Below are 21,040 nucleotides of genomic sequence, written 5' to 3'. Positions count from 1 at the left end.
TTGTGTTAGTGCTTCGGGTATTGCATCATACTAGGGGTGTTCATCATTTAGATATTTTAGTGAACCCATGTATTGATGCTTGTATCCCTAAAAGTGAAAAGAAAAGGTAAAATTGTTAGCCGCCTATTCAACCCCCCCCCCCCCTCTCTAGTCGACCATACCGATCTTTCAGAGTTAATACATGATTTTTTTGTTTTCAAAGAAAAAATAACCCACATGATGTCCTTGTTTTTTAATCAACACATGATTAATTAGCCTTTTCATTTTTTCTAACAATTGAAACGAATGCAAACTGCGATGACCCCGATAAAATCAACAGCTCCATCATGATCCTTCGAAGTCAACTTCTATAGATTCACGCTTCGCATCTTGATTCTACTTTGCAGAATACCATACTTTCACAAGCTGGACTAACTTCATAGGTTTGAAAAAACACATAGGCCACCCACCAGAGATATTGGCAACATAAGATCATTGAACACACCATGTCCAAGAACACCCTCTGCACAACAGTCTACTTCATAAAGTCATGACACCATTAGTCTAGACAACACTGTCTCCATTTCCAACACACATTGTCAACAACACACAAACCTAATAAGAACGATCGTAAAACTAGATGTCAGGTGTTGAATCGTGGTTTCCCTGCTCTTAACATCAAATCAGCTGTCGGAGACTTGTGAAACTGTCTAAGATTGAACTTTCTTCCAAAGAAAACAACTAGGCTTTGTTTGGATGTAGACATTAGGAGGCTTGGCATTCTACTGACTCCACTATCAATAGCACAAGATGTCGATAAACTCTATAAAGTTGAAGCCCACCAAGTGCAGTTAATTTAGCAAGCTCAACATGTAGCCTATCCACATCATTATCTCTTATATGCCCACTAGATAATTTTTATGAACAAACATCGGCAGGCAACACCAACTAACACAAGAAAGCGTACGTATCTTTTCGAAGTCCAGAAACATCAACAGAAATTAACGCACATAACCCATCCACTTCCTCAGATTCATGCAAGCCCGATTCATCTCCCTCCCCTGCTCATTAATGCTCATGGAACCGACGGTGGAATTCCAGGAATCAAGTGGTTGAGCAGCCAACTTTCCCTTTTAAAAGACGGAGCTCAATGTTGCATCCTCGATTTCACCCGGAAGAGGGCCGACGATGAGGAGACGCAACGGTCAGCGGTGGGTGAACGGGTTCCGGAGCGAGGGAGATCGCGAGGTCGGCGCGCCGGACCCCGTCCGGCTCCTCCGGCCTCTCCGCGGGCGGTATCGAGCAACAGGGTCGAGCGGGCGGCATCGAGCAATAGGGTCGAGCGGGCGGCATCGAGCAGCAGGGTCGAGCGGCAGTGGTGGAGGCAGGAAAAGAACATAGGGAGGGCCAGAATAGAAGAGATAATTTATTGGGAGGGCTGAAGCATAAAAACTGAAGTTTATAGGATAAAGTCGAAAAGGTTATGAAGTTGATTAACTACAAATTCCAAATCTTAGGGGGGGCCAGGGCCCGTGCCGGCCTGGGTGCTACCTCTGCCCCTGTTGAGCGGGCGGCGTCCAGCATGCGGTTTCGAAGCTACGACGAGAAACCACCCCGGCCAAGGCGTTTGCCAGGTCGGGCCATGGATGCGGCGCCGCCAGCGGACGGCTGTATGCGTGCTGGTGCGGGAGGAAGGAAGGTGGAGCCGTGGGGGATTTGGTCTAGTGTTCGGTTAGGGAAATTTTCCCGATGTATGGGGCGAGCGACTTGCTGGGCTGGCTAACGGGCCTTTCCTCTGGTTTTCTGTTGGGCAATGTGTATTACTGGGCTAGGCCGGGTTTTTTCGGGCCGAATTTTAAGTCATGGACGGCTGTATTACTTCGTTTCTCCGTTTCTCTATGTATCACGGTATGTTAGATGGCAATAAGTAGGACCAAGCAAACAAACCTTCCGTAATTTTGGTAAGTGGATATCATGCATGAGAATGCATGCTGCCTTTGATTTGTGCTTAAGGTTGTATATTTCTGCCATTTGTAGCCCATTTGTATAACAACCGCTAATGAATGTAACACGTCGAGATGTTTCATATAGAGCTGGCATGGTTTCAAAGCAAAGTAATAAGAAAAGTTAGGATCCTCTTATTAGCTTTTCGTGTATATATAGTACTTCAACATATTACCGCAGCAATGCGCGGGTATCCTCTAGTTGATATTAAGATTGAATGCCGATATTTATGTTTGGATGTCTAGATATTCGGAACCCATACTTGATATTAAGATGATTATAAAGGCATCAACATTTTCTTTCCTAAAGCCACCCTACAAATTGTACACAAACCATTCTCACCTCACAATTACCAAATAATTAGACCCACTAAATCATGTCTAACGACTAACGTTTGGTCTGCTGTTTTTTTACGTGTGTACCTCTAGCGATTAATTTAGGTACGACGCACTCTCCCATCCCGATATGACTCTTCTCCACTGCCTTCCTCTCTTGTGCCCGCCGGCGGCGGCTGCACTAGCCCTCGCGCCCCGCGGACCCGCGCTCTCGCGCGCCGCTGCCCTCCCGCTGCCGCTTCCCTCGCGCGCCCGATGTTGCCGCGCCTGTCGCCCTCACGCGATCCCCGCCGCCGCCCTAACGCGCCCGACGAGCCCTAGCACGCCCGTCGCCCTCACGCGATCCCCGCTGTCGCCCTAACGCGCCAGCCGAGCTGTACTTGTGTTCTTAGCTCGATGGTTGATTAGAATTTGGGCTGGATGACTTATTTGTTAGGATGTTGGATTCACCAAACTGGATTGGCTGTGGTGACAAAATTCAATCCTAATTTGGTTTTATTTTGTTGCGATTAGGTTGCAAGATTTAGATCCACAAAGAACTCTAATGATATGAGTATAGGCTTCACGATTTAGTAATGAACAATAAGGTTGGACTTGGGCGCTGATTCTGTGTGTATTGATCAAATGGCTGTGTTGTTTAATTACTTCAAAATCTTATTGTTCTGCAGCTCAGCTCACAATCAATATGTCTATCAACATGCTGATTCTGATGCTTCAATTGTGCACACCAGATGCTTGTCAAAATGACAACATGGACGTCCCAACTCCTGATACTGAAGTTGTATTTGCAAGGCTTGGGATCGATGTTGTTGCAGCGACAAGGAAATATAACAATGTGCAGCTCGATGTCAAACCTATGAAATTAAGATGCCTGTGACCAACTTTTCCGAGAGGTATATATGTTTGGTTAGATACATCACTCGTGGTTTTAGTCCATAGCAAATGGACTATCCGCATTTGTATGTTTGCTATATAGGTTGATCTGATGTGTCATTCATTCTTGGGATGCAGAGCCAAGCAATGACTCGCCGCTCAACACGCAGGCGGACATGCTATGGTACAAACTCGACTCAATCAACTATTTACATCAAACTGGAATTGACTGAATTTACACCATCTTTACAATTTTGTGTTGCTTCAAACTATCTCACTGCAAGTTTTGTTAGTTTTGGTATGACATGGCTGCAGCGAAGAGAGGTAAAAAAGACTTATTGGCATGTGCTGAGGAGAAGCTATACCAATGTGCCGGAGATGATTGTCTGAATGTCGGGTAATGACAATAATAATAACAATGCCATTATTGCTCAAAGCCGGGTTGTAGTTTAATATTTAGGAATTCTAGCAGGGCCTTGGTCATTATAGCATATCTTGACTCTCCTCAGCCGTGCTCTTCCTAAAGTGAGTCATTATGGGCAATAATGACCTGTTGCAAAGTTAAAATTGGATTGCATTCTTAATACGAGCCAACTATATAGCAAAATTGCCTTAATTCCGAGTGAACTTTTGTGGTGGCAGATTTCTGTTTCAGCCAAACATAAGGCTCTCTGCTACCCCATCTCGATGATCATCCAGTATATAAACTGCCTTTTGTTACGCATAATTGATGGAGCCAAATAAGGTTATTGGCCTTTATGATGCTTGCCAGGTAAGCAAATTAAGAGGTTGCAAAAGAAGGTATATAGTATCCATTTCATGAGATTGAGTTTTCAGTCATGACCTTCGTTTGGTAGGGGTTAAAAAGTCTTGCTTTGCTTGGCAAGATATCCCGTAACTGCTCTGCCATCGGAAGAGAGCCAATTCTGCTCTCCCGCACGGGCAAGCGCACGTCGCTGCTTTCTGTTATGCAAACCGTTGCTGACGTTGTGCTTGCAATGGATATTAACCAAACTACAAGCCTTGCTCCTCCTAGCTATGACCAGCTGAGCTAGCTTTAATTTGTGGTAAGGTAGAGATCCAAACGGACCACAAGGTCTGCTGGTTTGGTTATTCAAGAATCAAACAGAAGTTTCAAACTTTATGTGCTACAATTTCTTGTTTCTTGGGTATATTAATTGTATGAGTCATACTTTTAGCATCCAGTGAAACTTAAGTGATTGGGTATAAATAATTGTAATTGGCCAGATTGTGAAGGGGAAGAATTCCAACACAAGCTAAACCAATGAGCTGTTGATGATATCTGAAGCTTTACGAATTGGAGGTTGCACATATTTACGAACTGGCTTGACTTCATATATTTGCTTCGTTTGCAGCTTATAGCAGGAGGCCACCACGTGGTAATTTTAAGAGCGTCAAGGTTAGAGATGGAATTTATTTTTTTCTATTTACAATACCTTTTCTGCCTCCTGCAAAGTTCGATGTTCTGAAGTAGCCAATCTTTTCATTTAACGAGTTGTTGGATATTCAAATGCTAAGTCCATTACGAATGAGCATGTAATATACTTGTAGTAATATTGCCGAGTAGTTGTCTATAAGTATCGCTTTAAACTGGGCTAAATATTTCTTCAACTAATTTTAATTTATTGTGTCTGTGGATTTTATCTGATGCAATGTACATGGATCGTATACTGGACGTGCGGGTTTATATAGATAGACCATGTTAAATTTATCTGATGCAATATTGCCGAGTAGTTGTCTTTAAATTTTAAGGACGTGCGTGCACGTGCACCCTCACTAGTATTAAGATGATTTCCCTAGCTAGCAGGATTCACGTATGCTAAACAAGAGGAGGAGGGCGGTGGGTCTTGGATCTCGTGCGGGATGGAGGCATTGGGGAGGATAATCGGGAAAATGACTTTTTTGCTTTGTGCTTGGGTCGAACCTGGATCGGGCGTCGAAACGGTAGGGCATCCCCGAATGCCAAGCAACGTCGAACTATTTTGCTCGACATCATGTCCGATCAAAATTTGCCTGGGTACTCGTTGCTCAATATTGAGTTCCAATACCACGAACCAATGTCAAGACCCGCCAAACAACCTAAATCTTGACATTCCGGACATATACAATGTCAATGTCTAATACCAAGTCCAATGGGGTCTATCAGGCTGTTTGGTTTACAACCAAAACTGACCCTACCAAAATATTGGTCCGCCCGTGATATTTGGCCACCGTTTGAACGAAGGCCGAATACTTGGCTCGCCCAGCCTGCCGCGGGCGCGCCCTTGCTATCCCATGGAAATCGTTGGCGAGTTGAGGGTGGAGAAAAACTTCGCAAGAGCATTGGCAACGCGCCATCGCCCTTTAATCCACGGTGGGTCCCAGCCTGTTTACTCGGTCAATGGCTAATTACCTCCTCCTGTCAAACGAACAATAGTACAGCCTTGCGTATCTTCTGTTCGGGCCTGTACGCATCTAATAAGATCTTACCTATCTCTATGTTCTCTAGTTATCAAGTGACGGCTGCATTAAATGAAATGTTCAACAACACTTCCCCTTTTTATTGCGAGAAACTTTTTTCAACTCTATCTTAATCACCTTCTCTAATCCATGATTACTTCTAGATCTTGAATTGACTATTGAGAAGTAGATCATGGTAGTCTTGCAATGAATAACTGTAGCAGCATGCAATTGCCAAAAACTTGGCCATTTACATTGGTTGTAATCCAAACAACATCTATTTACTAAAAAATTGGTCATGCCCCTGTGGGGCTTGTTGGGGCTCAAACCAAACAGCCCCTATATCCAAACAAGGTGCAGGGTTTTTCCGTGAGGTCTCTCTCGAGTCGTTCTGTCATCTGGGGTGTCATATCCGTAAAAAAAAATGTCGTGCCATATCTGCCAAAAGGCCCACCCAGCCAAACCCGAGAATACTAGGCCCACCAACGCGCCGAGACCAGCCCGCCGTGGGATCCCTCTCGCAAGGATAGCTGGCCAACGGGCCGGGCTGGGCCCGGCACGGCCCACGACTTAACCGGCACGGCACGGCCCAGGCCCGTGAGGCCCACCTATAAACGGACTGTGCCATGCCGACCCGTTCCAGGCGTTTAGCACGGTGGGCATCACCGTTGGCAGCGGTCCAGTTGCAGCCCAGTTAACTTTTTCCAACTAAATAAGCATAAAAACGGCCGCATGGTAGTATTAGTCGCAAAACATCACATGGTCAAGTGGTCAGGCAACTTGCTAGTGAGGTGGAGATGTTGTGTTCGAGTCCTTCCCTCTGCAAATATTTTGTGATGTACCGATTTCTCTCTCGTAGGCTGTAAATAATATAAAAAACACCTAATCTTATTTGTGCCTGCGCGCAGTGTGCACACGAGAGCCCGTCCGATGAGATTGTACGATTATTTATTTATTTCGAGCGTTTCTCTTCCTGATTTTTGTGGACCGCATCTGTTTTTCCTCCTGTCCTTCTCTCTCTCATCCCTATCTCCTTCCCCCACACATTCTCTCCTTTCACAAACGAGTCCCTCTCACACCTGATGTTCCCAAGTCCCAATGATGCGGCACGCACACAGCTCCCCCACGCCCCACGGGAGCCTCCGCCACCACCTCCCTCCTCCACCGGAGCCGCTGGTTGCTGCCGCCTCCCTCCACATGAGCCGCACGGCCGCCTCCACCGCGAACTGAGGCCCCCTCGCTCCTCCGCATGAGCCGCGGCCGCCGCTCTCCACCGCGATGCCCCCCATCATCGTCGCCCTTGCGGCTGCTGCTGCGCGAGCTGCTGCATCGCTGCAAGGTGGCCGGGTCTCCACGGCTGCGATCGTCCGGCTCCAAGCGCTCAGGGTGCTCGATCTCAGCGCCAACTCGCTCTCCTGCGAGTTTGTCCCCGTGAGCTCCATCACCAGCGCCGGCGAGTCTTTCTTTCCGGCGATCGAGGTGCTGAACATCCCCTCCAATGGGTTCACCGGTCAGCACCCTTCGTTCCCCGGCCTATTCTTCGGCCGCTGGGCTCTGCTCCTCTAGCCATACTAACATCTTTGAGTTAAGAATTTCTTTCACAAAGATATCATTTTGTTTTTTCGATGTAAATTTCAGTATGGGAGTTACTTCTAGATTATGGTGGATGCAGTTTAACACATGTGAGTTACTTTCACGAGATTAGTGACGTAGTTTTGATGTGAGGAGTTACTTTTAATTTTTGCTGCATGTAGCTTTACAATATTTGAGTTACTTTCATGAGTCCAGTAAATGTAGTTTTAATGTTACGAGTTACTTTTCTGATTTTTTAGATGTAATTGCGATGTTAAAGTTACTTCTAATTGTGACCTTGGACAAATTAAAATTTGGTAGATGAGTGGGTTCTCGACGAAAACAAAATGAGGAGATACAATATGGAAGAGCAGGTGACGGCGGTGGAAAAATGAAGAAGATGTTGATATTTTGTTGGATATATTTGTTTCAGGTAGGTTTATTTTTTATGCAATCATATCAGCTTGCCGGTTTTTATCACATGTTGAAAGCTAAATCCGACTGTGAAGATTGGGAAATCCTAGTTGTCGATGAACAAATAGATCGATCTAGTGTTGCTGGGACTTTTATTAGCATGTATCGATCGCTTTTTTTTTCATATATCTGTGAATTTTTCGGAGTTGTGGCAGCCGCAGCAGTCAGAGCTGGCAGAGGGAGCAACGGACAGGGTGTATGTGTCAACGTGTGTGTGGAACGAGCCACGTCATGCGTCAGGCCATTTTTGGAAAGCAAACCGCTCGAGTGTTTCCTATTGTGGAATGTCCGAAGGAGCACCGCGTATGCCAAAAAATGCACGGGCACTCCCTATCCATCCCCTATAAAACAATGTTAAACGGGCCGTGCCGTGCCGGCCCGCGGGCTCGAGGCTGATGCCCAGGCACGGCCCAAGACGGGTCACGGGCCGGCATGGCCCGTTTATAGTCGTGCCGGGCCGAGCGGGCCAGCTATACTCGCAAGCATTCCCCCGCGTGTTTATACGCGTGCGCCAGGACAAATAAACTGCAGCGGCAAAGCAAATCGAGGCAGGCAAGCGACGGGTCAGTCCCATTTACCACCCGAACTAGCCCCCGCTTCTACCACCACCACCACCGTCGTCGCATGGCGGCGGACGACGCAGCCGCCGCCGCCTTCGCCGTGCGGGAGGCCGAGATCGAGGAGGCACTCCGTGCCCGCATCTCCCTCTTCAAGGAGCAGGCCGAGTGAGCGTCTTCTCCTCTCCCGTTCCTCGCTTCCCCCTCCTCGGGCTGGTTGGTTGTGCGGTGCCCCGACGGTTTACGCTCTCTAGGGTTTCTGGCTGGGTGCGGCGCCGAGCGTGTTGCTGCCCTAGGGTTTCGGGGACGGGGTGGAGCAGCTCCGGGGTTCGAATTTCAGTCTGTCGCTTTTCGGCGCTTGTTCAATTGCTTGGCACTGCTGGACTCGATTTGGTCTGTGCAACGGCGTTGGTTAGGAAAGGAGAAGCAAAATAGTAGGCACTGATTCCAAGCCCGTCTTGACTACGGGGTATAGTTCCCGTAGCTCCTAGGATTCATGTTTTTCTTGAGGGTGAAAATGAAACCCTAGGGTTTAAGCCTTTAGGGAGAGGGAAATGGACCCCGGTGGGTGATTATTGTCGTGGACTGCTGGCTTTATCAATGCTGCGGGATTGTATTGCTGTGTATGTGCACGTGGGTTACTAGAGAGATTGGACTGGTTTCTTGTAGTGTGATGTGCGTGGTTGGTTCTTCTGCTTTGCAGTATTCTGCAAAACCTGTTTGCAGGTGCTAAACTGGATTCAGCTATTAAAGTATAATGTTGGCTGGGCAGCAGATTTCTTGTTCTCTTTTACATATGATGCAAGCTGTAGGCCATAAAAATGTGATATTTGAATGGAGGATAACTAACTTCAGGTGCGGCTGCAGAACTGGCTGCCTTGGATAGTACCCTCCAGCTGGTTGCTGGCTGTAGAGGCCAGTGTTTTCCCGTTTTCTTCTTACCTCCTTACTTTAGGATTTTGGAAATTTGTGATCACCTTTTGTTAGCTTGGTAAATGAAGAGGAATATAACACCACATTTTTATTTTTCAGCTCCTTGACCCTGGAAGGTGTCAGGAGAACACTGGAGAAGGACATGGATTTGGAGTTACATTCACTTGATGCTCATAAAAAGTTCATTAAGCAATTGGTAGAAAAGGTACAATGGACGTTTGATGACAATGTACACGGGCCTTCTAATGGCACAACAATTATAACATGGAAAAAAATGACCGATGCAATTAATGGTTCCCTATTTAAGCATTTAACACGGACTTTCCTTAACTCTTTGATCGTCACTTCTAACATTTATAGAAGGTAGGGGATATTGTACTGACATATATAAATGTATGCAGGCTCTATTTGATTTATCTGCATGGAAGTGTAATTGTATTTCTTTATTTCCTACTAAGCTAGTATGGAGTCACAACTTACAAATATTGTATTCTGCATATTGACTGGACATGCTATACCAAGACCATCAAGAAATTTATCTCAAAACTGCGAGGAGCTAGACGCCACCCTTCTGCCTAGCCCTGAGTAGGCGGTAGGTGTCAACCAGACCTAGTGCCTAGTCCCTTTTAGAACACTGCAAATTTGGTTGCAAAGTTGGCTGATTTCTTCATGACCATGTGCAACCTCTCACATGAATGTAAAAATTGAGTACCCATGACAGATTTTCTAAAGACCGCAGAATAACCATTTACTTGATATAACATGTAGTACATTGTAGAAACGAACACTTCACATCACCCTTTAGTTGTGAGTACTGAGCAGTACTGGCTCGATGCATTTCTAGTTCTAAATTTCTGATACACTCATGTCTAAGCATTATAACCATGCAATAAAATTCAGAACTGAGAATGAAATCTCTTGAATTTATATGTATTGATATCATCTGTTTCTTTGAGTAATATATAGCATATCATTATCCATGAGCTGGAGTCGGGAGGATCTTTAGGTATTATCTTCCGTGTGATAAGTTAATATATAAAGAAATGATGATGAGGACTGTGTATTCCTTATTCTCTTCTACGCTATATGGTAGAAAGATATATTGTAGCTAAATAGCTAATGCGTTGTTATTTCAAATGTTAAGCCTTGGTTTCCATGATTACTCAAGTCGCTGTTGAGCTTCTAAAACTTTCTATAGTTAGGAACTGAGGCCACATATATTTTATAAAATGGTGCCATAGTTCAGATGCTATTTCCCTGAATTTTTATTCTTTGAAGTTCAGAAAATTAGTTCACTCAGTATATATTTCATATTCTCAGATTAAATCTTATAGCTTTGTATTCGTCAGACTTTATTTACTTAGCTTTCTGTAATCCTCATTTGTGCCCTTTTTTGGGCTAAGTACAATACCAGGTGTTTTCTGATTCTGATGACGAGGATGCTAATAATGGATCAGAGAAGGCTGAAGCTAAAGATCATATTAACTCATCTAAAGAAGTACCAGAAGATGCCCAACCGATGTCTGGTTCAAACAAAATTTCCTCCGGTGCTGATGAGCAGGGGGCAAGATCCAGTAAAACAGAGGAAGATCCAGAGGGAACAAAAAATCAAACTTATGGTAGTGATATAAGTGAAGCGGAGATAAAGAAAGCTATTAGCAAAAGGGCTTCTTATTTTAGAGAGAACTCAGGGTATGTGTCCTCAACCTGTCATTGTTAACGTATGCTCATTAATGGTTGATTGGTACTTCAAAATTATCATTTGTCATATTTACCAATCAAGAAGCCATTCTACCCTTGTTGTCAAAAGTCTTACGCTCTAGAATTCATGCAATAAAAAAAACTACGGGTTTGTTCAATAATGACTAAGTGTCTAAGATGATCATAAACATATAGCTTTCAATTACATAAGCACACATACCATGAAAAGTGTTGCGTGTATTATAATCTCGCTAGTACTACGGTTAAAAAAGGGTTAAATTTGCATCCAACAGACTGTAGATGTTTATAGTTGTGACCGTACTGAGTTCTGTATGTGCAGTAAACAGTTGTTTGAACACTGTCATGCTAGGAATTTTGAACCTTCAAATTGTCATTACTATTAGGGTGGGAAATCTTGTATATGCAGTGCATAGCGCCTAAACATGCGGGTGGTGTGGTGTCAAAGCTGGCGCAAACTTGAGGGCATTGATGTGGAACTTGAAAAAAGAGTCAGTGAGGTCTAGTTTTTTGGAGTGACCATATTATTCATTAGGAAAGTGATAATAACAAACTATTAATCTGCTTGTCTTGTAGAGTGTGCTTGGTTAACTGTCTGTTTTCTGGTTACTGGCTGTTTTACACCTCAGTGCTTCACATTCTCACTAGTGTTGCAGATTACCAAAATTGCAAAATCATTTAGAAAAGGTGACATAGGGATGTCCAGGTAGTGGTCTTGTAAATGCATACTTGATCAGATGGAAAAAAAAAGCGGCATAACTTGCAGTGGTGTTGTAAATGCATAATTCATCAGCCGGAAGCTATAGAACTGGACCTATATCAAGCAATTTTTGGAATCTTAATTGCATTATACCGTGCCCATCTTGGGATGAATTATTAGGTATTGATTGTTGACGTGCGGATAATTTTGCATTTGAGTTTAAAGTATACACTTAGAGCTTGTCTTGCTCGGAGATTTGACAGTTAGTCTCATAATTCTCGGATTTGCTGGAATGGTGTTGAACCCTGATCTAGATCGTTCGATGTAGACCGTGATTCGGAATTGCTACCAATTCATTCTCCGACGTCGCAGGGATAAGAACATTTACATGAAGAGTGTGGAGAGGCAGAGGGAAGGAGGAGCACAAAAATCCGGTGAGATGCGAGCACTTCGCTTGCCGGTCTGACGTGGAGCTGTTGCGTCGTGCTGCAGCAGTGGTGAAGGCAACAGGGTAGGGATAGAGACATAGAGTTGATTTTGCTGGCAGTGCACACTGTCTTAAGTGTAAAAGGCTGATTGGGTTAGCAACATGGGCTGGGCTGTTGATGTTTTATTTGCACCTCACCCTTTCCTTTTTTAGTTGTTTCTTTTCTGTTTCCCTTAAAAATGTGTTTCTTTTCTGTTATACATCTACCACTCTACCCCTAAAAATACAATCCTATGTGATCCAGTTCCGTTGTCTAAAAGAAATGTGGTCGAATTGCGAATCCTATTCCTGATTCGCGAACCCTGTCTCCCATTTGCGAATTGAAGATGTATACCCCCCCCCTCCCACCCACCCACATCAAACCTGATTCGTAGAAGGTGATGAATTGCTAAACGAGTGAACTGCAAATCTGGTATCTATGATTATGATTAGTATTAGAAGGATATACTTCGGATTTTTCATACTTCCTAGGCATTTTACTCCGCCAAAAGCATGTAGTTCTGTATTTTACTTGATTTTGGGTTCAAACCCTGGAGTCTTGATTACAAATGCTGCTACTAAAAAAAGAAAGTAAGAGAGCATAACTAACATTTTTTGTATTAGCATCCATTTTACCTTCTTATATATTGTTTGTCTATTTTGCATTTACTCACAAAACGAAAGCAATGCAGAACTCTTACATTACAAGGAGCTCGACGGACTTTAGAAGAAGACCTCAAGCTTGAGAAGAAAGCTTTGGATGCGTACAAGGTTTTTATTTCCACAGAATTAGACAAGGTAGGTTTAATATGTACGCTAGAAACATGTCTATTTGTTTAGGTCATGTGGTGTGATTCTTGAATTAACTTTAGTTTGTGATGACTTTTTTGTCGGTGTTTCTCTTATTTTTCTATATAACAGGTTTTGCTAGAACCTGCAAATGGGACAACAGAGCATAATAAAAAGGAGTCTAGGAAGGATGCTGACGGGAAAACAAGTAAAGGCTCGAAAAGAGCTCGTCAAGACTCAGATACCTCTGTAATAAGTGATAGCCATAGGGAGAGGGAAGACAGTGACGAGGATACAAGGCCAAAAAAGAGAGGGTCCGAAAAGGGTAAAGCTATAAAACGGCAGAAGAAAGTTACAGTGGAGAAGAAAATGTCAACTTCCAAGGTTAAAAAGGTTGCAAAACGGGACTTGGATAAAAGTAGTAAAAAGCAAGGTGGAGATGCAGAAGAAGATAGTTCCCATTCATCTGCTGAGGAGGATAGCAAGGTTTTTATCTTAGCCTCTGGAGTACTTGATCGCTCCTTATGTTAGCTTACTTGTTTTACATTTTCATTTGCAGAAAAAACAACAGCCAGCAACAGTGTATGGCAGACGAGTAGAGCGTCTAAAGTGTGTAATCAAATCTTGTGGAATGAGGTACTTTTCCATACTTGAATGCAGGTTGAATGAATTTGGGAACAAAGAATTTACTAATATGTTTCTTTTAACTAGTATCCCACCTTCTACGTATCGGAGGGCAAAGCAGGCACCTGAGAGCAATCGTGAGGCCTGTTTGATAAAGGAGTTGGAGGATATACTTGAAAAGGAAGGATTATCTTCCAATCCTTCTGAGAAAGGTGCAGTTTGTTGTTGAATTACTTATAATAAATATCTGGTGAAGCTTCTATTAGGTTTTTTCTTTTCTAAATTTATATCTGTAGTGTAGCATTAGGGTGTTAGGTTATCAAATCGTCAATTTTTGAGAACTCTCGTTGGGTGTAAGGTCTAGTGGTGGGTGCACAAGGTTGCGATTCCACCCACCAGATTCAAGGCTCACTTCCGCCTTCATTCAAAAAGTGTGGGAGTAATAAGTCTTATCCATTGCATCTTGAATAAGAAAGGAACAACTGTCCTGTGTTTTTCACAAACTATTAACATTATAGAAAGTGTTTGTTCCCAATAATAAGATATATTGTTGTGAATTGTGATGGGATGACCTCATTCATGTCTTCTTGTAGCAGGTTATATTTTATATTAATTTATGACTGCTGTATAGAGTTCGAGATGTGTTTACATTACTTGAAGCATGCCTATATATTCAATCAGTTGTCATGCCTGTTTATTGTTATGCTTTCTTTGCACAGAAATTAAAGCAGTTAAAAAAAGAAAGGAAAGAGCAAAGGATCTTGAGGGCATAGACATGAGCAATATTATTACGAGTTCTCGTCGGAGAAGTGCTTCAAGTTTTATACCTCTGCCAATGCCTAGATTTGAGGCTGATAGTGACGATGATGATGAAGACCTTGCAGAAGATGATGATAATGTAGTGGGTGGAGATAAAGGTGATAATGGTGACTCAGAAGCTGGTGATGGATCTACTGATGGTATGATTCAATCATCTGTAACATTTAAGTTTCCTGTCACAAGCATTGTTATTTCAATATTTTAATGTTATTGTATTCTGGGGAAATATCCATTATTATTTCCAGTTCCTTTTGTGGGGAAGTTCTAAAAAGTCATAAGATGTAGGAGAGGTGGTTTTTTACTGCTTTGCAAGACTGAAATCAAATTTGACCGCATTCGAAAGATGTGGAACTGCCAGCCAGCAATAGGAATAGTGTTAATACAGTTTTAATCACTGTTACATCAACTAGTCATCAACCCGTGCACATGCATGGGCTAGTATTTTGGAAACAACAGATTCGTGAATTTTGTTTGAGGAACCATTATCATGTATGATAATTAGTAGTTTTTTATATATATGGAGTAGTTCGATTTTCCTTGGATAGCCATATGAAAAGAAAAGTTTCATATACCTTCTATGTGTGTTTTCCCAATTATATCACAGCTGTATGTATAATTTTAGAGTAGGTGTTTTCTATATGTGTTTTCTAGATTGATATACTATGAGCACATAATTGATTGTTTTTTTGATATACTACCTCCGTCCAACAATATGAGGCATATTAGGATTTGGTTGACCAAGTCTTTGACCACAAATTACTTCATGAATGTGTGACTAATGTGATCAAAATCATAATCATAAGCAAATATCCTTGAGTAGGAACATAATGGATATGAATCTATGTCATATAATTATATATTAATAGAGTAATTCGTGGTCAAAGCATTGGTCAAAAGAAAGCTAATACGCCTCATATTGTTGGACGGAGGGAGTACCTTCTATGTGTGTTTCCCCAATTATATCACAGCCATATGCATGGCATATATGACAACACAAATGCATCAACATCCTCAAATTTTGTCTGGGACATTAGTCCTGTTGAGGCAATCAACAATCACATTGATTTTGTTTACTTATTGATAAGAAAATCAGATTTGTTTCTTATCTGATAAGTTGAGTGAGTATTTTCTAATCTCCATCGACCAAGGCAAGCTGTCTGTTCAGCTGTTATTTTGTCAAGTCTAAACTTTATTTATATTGTTTTTACCATGGGGTGAAAATTATAGTGCTGAAGGTGCCAACCGAAGTACGCTATTTTCAAAATGAATGAGCTCTGCTCACTCCCTAAGAAAATTAGCTTGAAAGTTGATTTTGAGTTTTTGACACATCTAGCACTGTACTACTAGCACATATCAAATTTCTTTTGCCAGGCCATAAAAAAAGAAGCTGATTTTGACACATATCAGTCTAAGCTACTCTACCTTCAACTCATAAGTCGTAAACGAAAGTCATATCTAGCATAAAAACAACCGGTTCAGTACAGATTGGAAAATTGGAAAAGAAAAGACATCTTTTGCCCCATGTAGCTGATCCACTTTTATTACCGTTGAGTTGGCTGAGTTCCTTACTTCCTTTGCATCAAGGATACTTGCAGGCAGCAATATATATGAATAGAGTCCAAGCAACGGGATTAATATCCAAGCATGCCACTATTCATGTTTATTTCTGTTTTGGTTCAACTATGCTTTGAATTCCACATTATTGTTTATAGATATTTATCCTCTTCCCTATCCTGCAAATACTATTGGGATTGATCTTCAAAACTTCGTAGGGCCTTAGACATCCAACATACATCGAGGACTCTAGGAAACTAGCTAGTATTCTGTGCAAAATTCCTACTAGTAACGGAAATTTTTGGTTTGTGGCCTGCCAACACTTCGCCAAACGTCACACAGACAAGGTTGGCTTCACGGTTGTGGCATGCCACACTTCCTTATCCTCTTACTCCACATTACCAGACTCATTTGCTAGCCATTTTTTGTCACGAGTGTGATGGCCAAATTTTCTGCCACAAAAAACTGTGGCTTGCCACAAACACGAAGTGTGGAGTTCAATGAAACATGCCATTAGCTCCTGCATCCATGTTTTACACTATTTAGTTCCAGCGAACACCTGCGTTTGCATCTGTTATGTAGATTTCTACGCAGACTAACAGAGGGACCATCATTGTTTTTCTATAATTATTGATTAACATGGTTGAAAAGCCTAGGTTTTGTGTAGCTTAAGCTTGTGTGAGCTGCACAACCTAACCAACAAAAGCGAAACTTTAAGCATTCGCTTTCTGAGTTATTTGTTGTTGTTTATATGGCAAATCTACTCATGCCGGATTACCATCAATTTCTAGCTCGGCATATCTGGAATGTCCACATCTGTTTTCTTACATGAGTGACACACTTGTGTTTGTATGGTCCAGATGCTGGAGACAAGAGCGATTGACTGTGGCGGCCTACTAGGGGACGCAGATCAGCTTTGGCTGGTTGGCTGTGGGCGTGGATGAACCCAGTTGTTCAGAAGTTAACTCCCTGACGTCTATTTATTCTGTCATTATATGTGCGTGACAATAATAGAATTATTATTTATTAGCTGAACATATCTCTTAGATTAAGAGATTAGGGCAGTCTATTGCTGTACTTTCTTAACCTTATGTGTAATATAACGTGTGTTATCATCTTGTTCTAAATTGTGTATCGTGCTAGTTTAAAAGAAGCTTCAACATTTCAGAACCAGGTGTGGTATACAAGATAGGGCATTTTTATACTTCCCGTCCCATATTAAGTTACTCAAATTTGTCAAAATATGGATGTATCTATGTCTAAAAGACGTCTAGATACATTTAATAGGAAGTCACTTGATATGGGACCGAGTGAGTATAAAAAATGATTTATATATGAGTTCTAAACTATTGCTAATGTGATTAGGGGTTTCATAATATGCCCCGTCTCAACCATTGAAGAACCATAGGGCCTCTTTGATTCAACTTGAAGGATTTTTCTTGTTCTTGCGGGAGGTGATTACAAATATCCTATAGAAATTCTTTCAAATAACAATTCCGTGATTTTAGAATCCCACAAATCAAGGGGTCCTTAAGATTCTCTTGCACTACCTTTTGTAGGAAAACATCCATTGATTCAAAAAACATTTTTCTGTGAAAGATATATTTGTTTTGCTTGTGGTGCAATTGAACAAACACCCGGTCCAAATTCAGTCTCGTGGTATTCTTTTCGTGGTTTTCAGAATCCTGTTATTAAATAAAAGGCCATGGTATCTTTGGTATGAGGAAGCAGGAAAGACACAAAGCGAAAACCCTTATTCTTGTTTGACACAAGTGGATTAAGCAAGATTAAATATTCGTGGGGATTGGGTGTTCACCCGATGCTCTTGATCTCCTTCTGCCAAAAACACTAATACAATAAGAGTTTTTAATTGATACAAAATGAGATTGTTTGTGGGAGAAATCTAGTGATTATTCTTGTAATCCATGCCTACCATACGGCTCATTTGGGGTTTCTAGTACTTTTCACATTTGGGATAATACTCTACAAACACTAGGAAAGAAAACCCCTAGTGCCAAACAAGGCCTAAAGGAGGCATGGAGCTCAAGTTCCATGAATCATGTTTTTTATTTAAAATAAAATAAAATCAGTAAGTTAAAAAATTCTGAAAACAATTCTACGCATACAGATGATTTGTTTAACTTGTACATGCATAATATTGTCAATAAATTGTTACATTTGTATGCTACAAAAAAAATTGCATCTACATGCACATATTTGTGTTTTGTGTACCTTAACTCACATGTTAAATTTATGTCTGAATGGAATTTAGCATGTAATGTACACAATCAAATGTACATATAGAACGTTTTTTAAATATATTTTTTGAGAAATACAGTACAAACGCAGTCACGCAGACGCTCACAACACACGCATTTTTCAATTTTTCTGTAAGTTCTAAATATCATATTCGATTTTTGAAAATTTCAGGCTCCATGGGGCTTGAGATCCAAACTTACGCTCTCGCAGAAGGCGATGTATGTTCTTTTTACACCTCTAGAGATGGATTTTTGGAACCAAGAACTAGTGTTTTCTCTATTTGGAAGATTTGAAATGTGTGATTTAAGACTGAATGCACGACGACTCTACACTTTTTAGAACATTCCATTTTTCATCTTGGAACTCCTTCTTGTTGCAAAATGCATTCACAGTTGCTTTTTTTTTGTGGGTCGACAAAAACGGGCAAGTTTCCTAAAATACGCCCTTAGGTTTGGAGTGTATACGAACAACCAGTACCTAGTGACTTCCCAGGATATGGAGCAACTGGTATCCAATGACATCTTTTTTTTTGGACCGAACTATGAAGCAACGTGCCCCACAAAGCTTGCATGCAACGCCCGTTAAGGGTGCGTGTCGCCCGTTAGCGACGCGCAGAGTGGGGCGAGAGGGACGCACGGGCATGAGGCGAGCGGGCATGAGCAAGCGGGCGCGGGTGACGAGTGCGGTCCAGCTAGACGATTTAACGTGTGTTTGGTTGGTGAGTGGTGAAGGTTGAGTCAGCCCCAACCAGATTTTAGGGGCGGAATCAACCAATTTCACGTTTGGTTAAAAAAAAATTGGGTCAACCAGTTTTCACGTTTGGGTAGGGCTTCATCTTAATTAAAGAAATATGGGTCGTCTTCCTCTTCCGCGCGACACCTCCCCTTCTCCACGATGCTGCTCTTTGGAGCTGCTCACCGTCAGGCTCGAGGCCGCCGCCGCTCGCCGTCGAGTTTGAGGCATGCTCGCTCCTCCCGTTCCCTGCTCCGTTGCCGAGTTTGAGGCATGCGCGCTCCTCCTGTTCCCTGCTCCGACGCCATGTGTCTCCACGGAGTCCACCGCTACGATGTTGCCGGGATCAGCCAAGGGCGATTCGTGGCGTTGCCGGCTGGCCGCCTGGAGGCTAGGGGCTTCGGCATGGAAGACCGAAAGAGAGAGAGAACTCCGGCGGGGCTGGTCCAGAAAAGGGGGAAGGGGCTGATCTGCGGCTGACGAAGGAGAGGGAGACGAGCTCTGACGGCGTCTCCGGCAAGGTGGATGAGCTTTGGCTCGAGGAGGGCGGGCTCCGGTGACGGCGATGGCAGCCAGGGAGCAAAAGAGACGAGCGAGAGAGGTTCCATCGAGCGCGAGGGAGACGAGCAAGAGATGCGACCCATCGTGAGCCGCGTTAGTCGGCCAATTTCACGGCTCACGCGCACCTACCGTTTTGGGGCTTTTTACGGCTTACCCTAATCACACCCAACAGTCAAACACGAGCAAATATATTTTTGAGTCAGTTGGCACCGCGTGAGCGGCCTGACTTGGTGAACCAAACACTTACTAGTTGCATCCGGTTCATGCAAAAGTTGATGCTTTTAGTTGAGCATTTTTGTACTAGTTGATTGCGTAGATTCAAAAAAAGTTATAGCTCAAACCGTGTGTCAAATTCACAAACCGTCTTCACCGCTAGATTTGTATCGATGAGTGCTTCAAAACGAGATCATACATGTACATGTTTCAAGAAAAAACTTCGGACCCTTCCATTATTAGACCAGATTGCACAAGTGGCCATCCTACCTCGGAAGGAGTAAACATGGTAATTTGTCATTAACACCATATTAACTTCATACATTATGGATGATAACTTTAATAAACAAGTCAACGTCCTAATTGGATGCGGGTTTCCACGTGGTAACATGTTAGTAAAAAGAGTGGTCACTTTATATTTTAATGGATGGTAAGTTTTATGTTGGAAAAAAACCATGCATGCTTACCAAGTTGATTGTGTGTATTTATGAGTTAAAGGTGCCAACTTACCAGGTTAGTTGTTCAAAGTTACCAGGTTAAGGGTGGCTAGTTACCAGGTTAACGATGCCTTACCAAGTTAATTTAAGCCTACTTACCAAGTTATCCGTATCTAATTACCAGTTTAACGATGTCAAAAACAACATAACACCTAGGTATCACACAACATGGTGATATGTTTAAACAACTTTTCTTTTCGTCAGAACCTACTGGGCTATGGTTGCTTGTTTACCGGATCATGACCACGTGATTTACCACGTTAAACACTTGTTCACCATATTATACCACATGGTAACCATCTTAAAATATCACTTGGTTACAGGTTACAGTCACTTGTTTACCAGGTTAAAAATTACTTGGTTACAGGTTATAGTCACTTGTTTACCAGGATAATACATCTTCGTTAACAGGTTATAGTCACTGTTTTATCGGGTTGATACTACTTGTTTACCGGGTTATGGTCATTGTTTTACTAGGTGAAAAATCACTTGTTTGAGATATATCTTTATGCCTGGTAACATATGCATTATTGACTAAAATACCGAGTACAAACACATCGATAGGGAAGAGCTAGATCTACCATCCCTGCCGCTACAATATCATCCGAGAGGAGATGCGACATTCTGCGCGAGTCGGAAGCAATGGCCGCTCCTTCTCCTCGTACCCGCAGGCTACTGTCCACGTAGCGACTTGTCGCTGCTCCGCCGCACCTGCTATACCATCACGGCACGAACGTGACCTGCTGCTCCGCCGCCCTACTACACAGCGCCTGCTCTGCCGTCGTCGTACTTGCTCCATCATTTGTCGTGGCCTACTACTGCTCCATTATGCGTGCTGCTTTGTCACCGTGCCTGCCTCCGGCGCACGCCGCGGCCTGCCCCTGCTGCTCCTCTTCGCGTGCTTCCAGCACCGCCGCCGC

General features: G+C 42.8%; 1 protein-coding gene across 1 annotated transcript; it reads left to right on the top strand.

The window, feature by feature from the left end:
- The first annotated feature begins 8,221 nt into the window (after positions 1-8,221).
- On the top strand, positions 8,222-17,031 carry LOC100823815 (HIRA-interacting protein 3). Its single transcript, XM_003577445.4, has 9 exons — positions 8,222-8,422; positions 9,287-9,392; positions 10,602-10,879; positions 12,765-12,870; positions 12,994-13,347; positions 13,421-13,497; positions 13,573-13,697; positions 14,205-14,444; positions 16,719-17,031. The coding sequence occupies exons 1-9, from the start codon at positions 8,322-8,324 to the stop codon at positions 16,739-16,741; spliced, it is 1,410 nt and encodes a 469-aa protein (XP_003577493.1). The 5' UTR covers positions 8,222-8,321; the 3' UTR covers positions 16,742-17,031.
- The last annotated feature ends 4,009 nt before the right edge of the window (positions 17,032-21,040 follow it).

Source organism: Brachypodium distachyon, chromosome 4 (genome assembly GCF_000005505.3).
Source record: "Brachypodium distachyon strain Bd21 chromosome 4, Brachypodium_distachyon_v3.0, whole genome shotgun sequence".
Classification (NCBI taxonomy): Eukaryota; Viridiplantae; Streptophyta; class Magnoliopsida; order Poales; family Poaceae; genus Brachypodium; species Brachypodium distachyon.
Note: the sequence above shows the minus strand (reverse complement) of the source record. Positions and strands in the feature narration are given on the sequence as shown.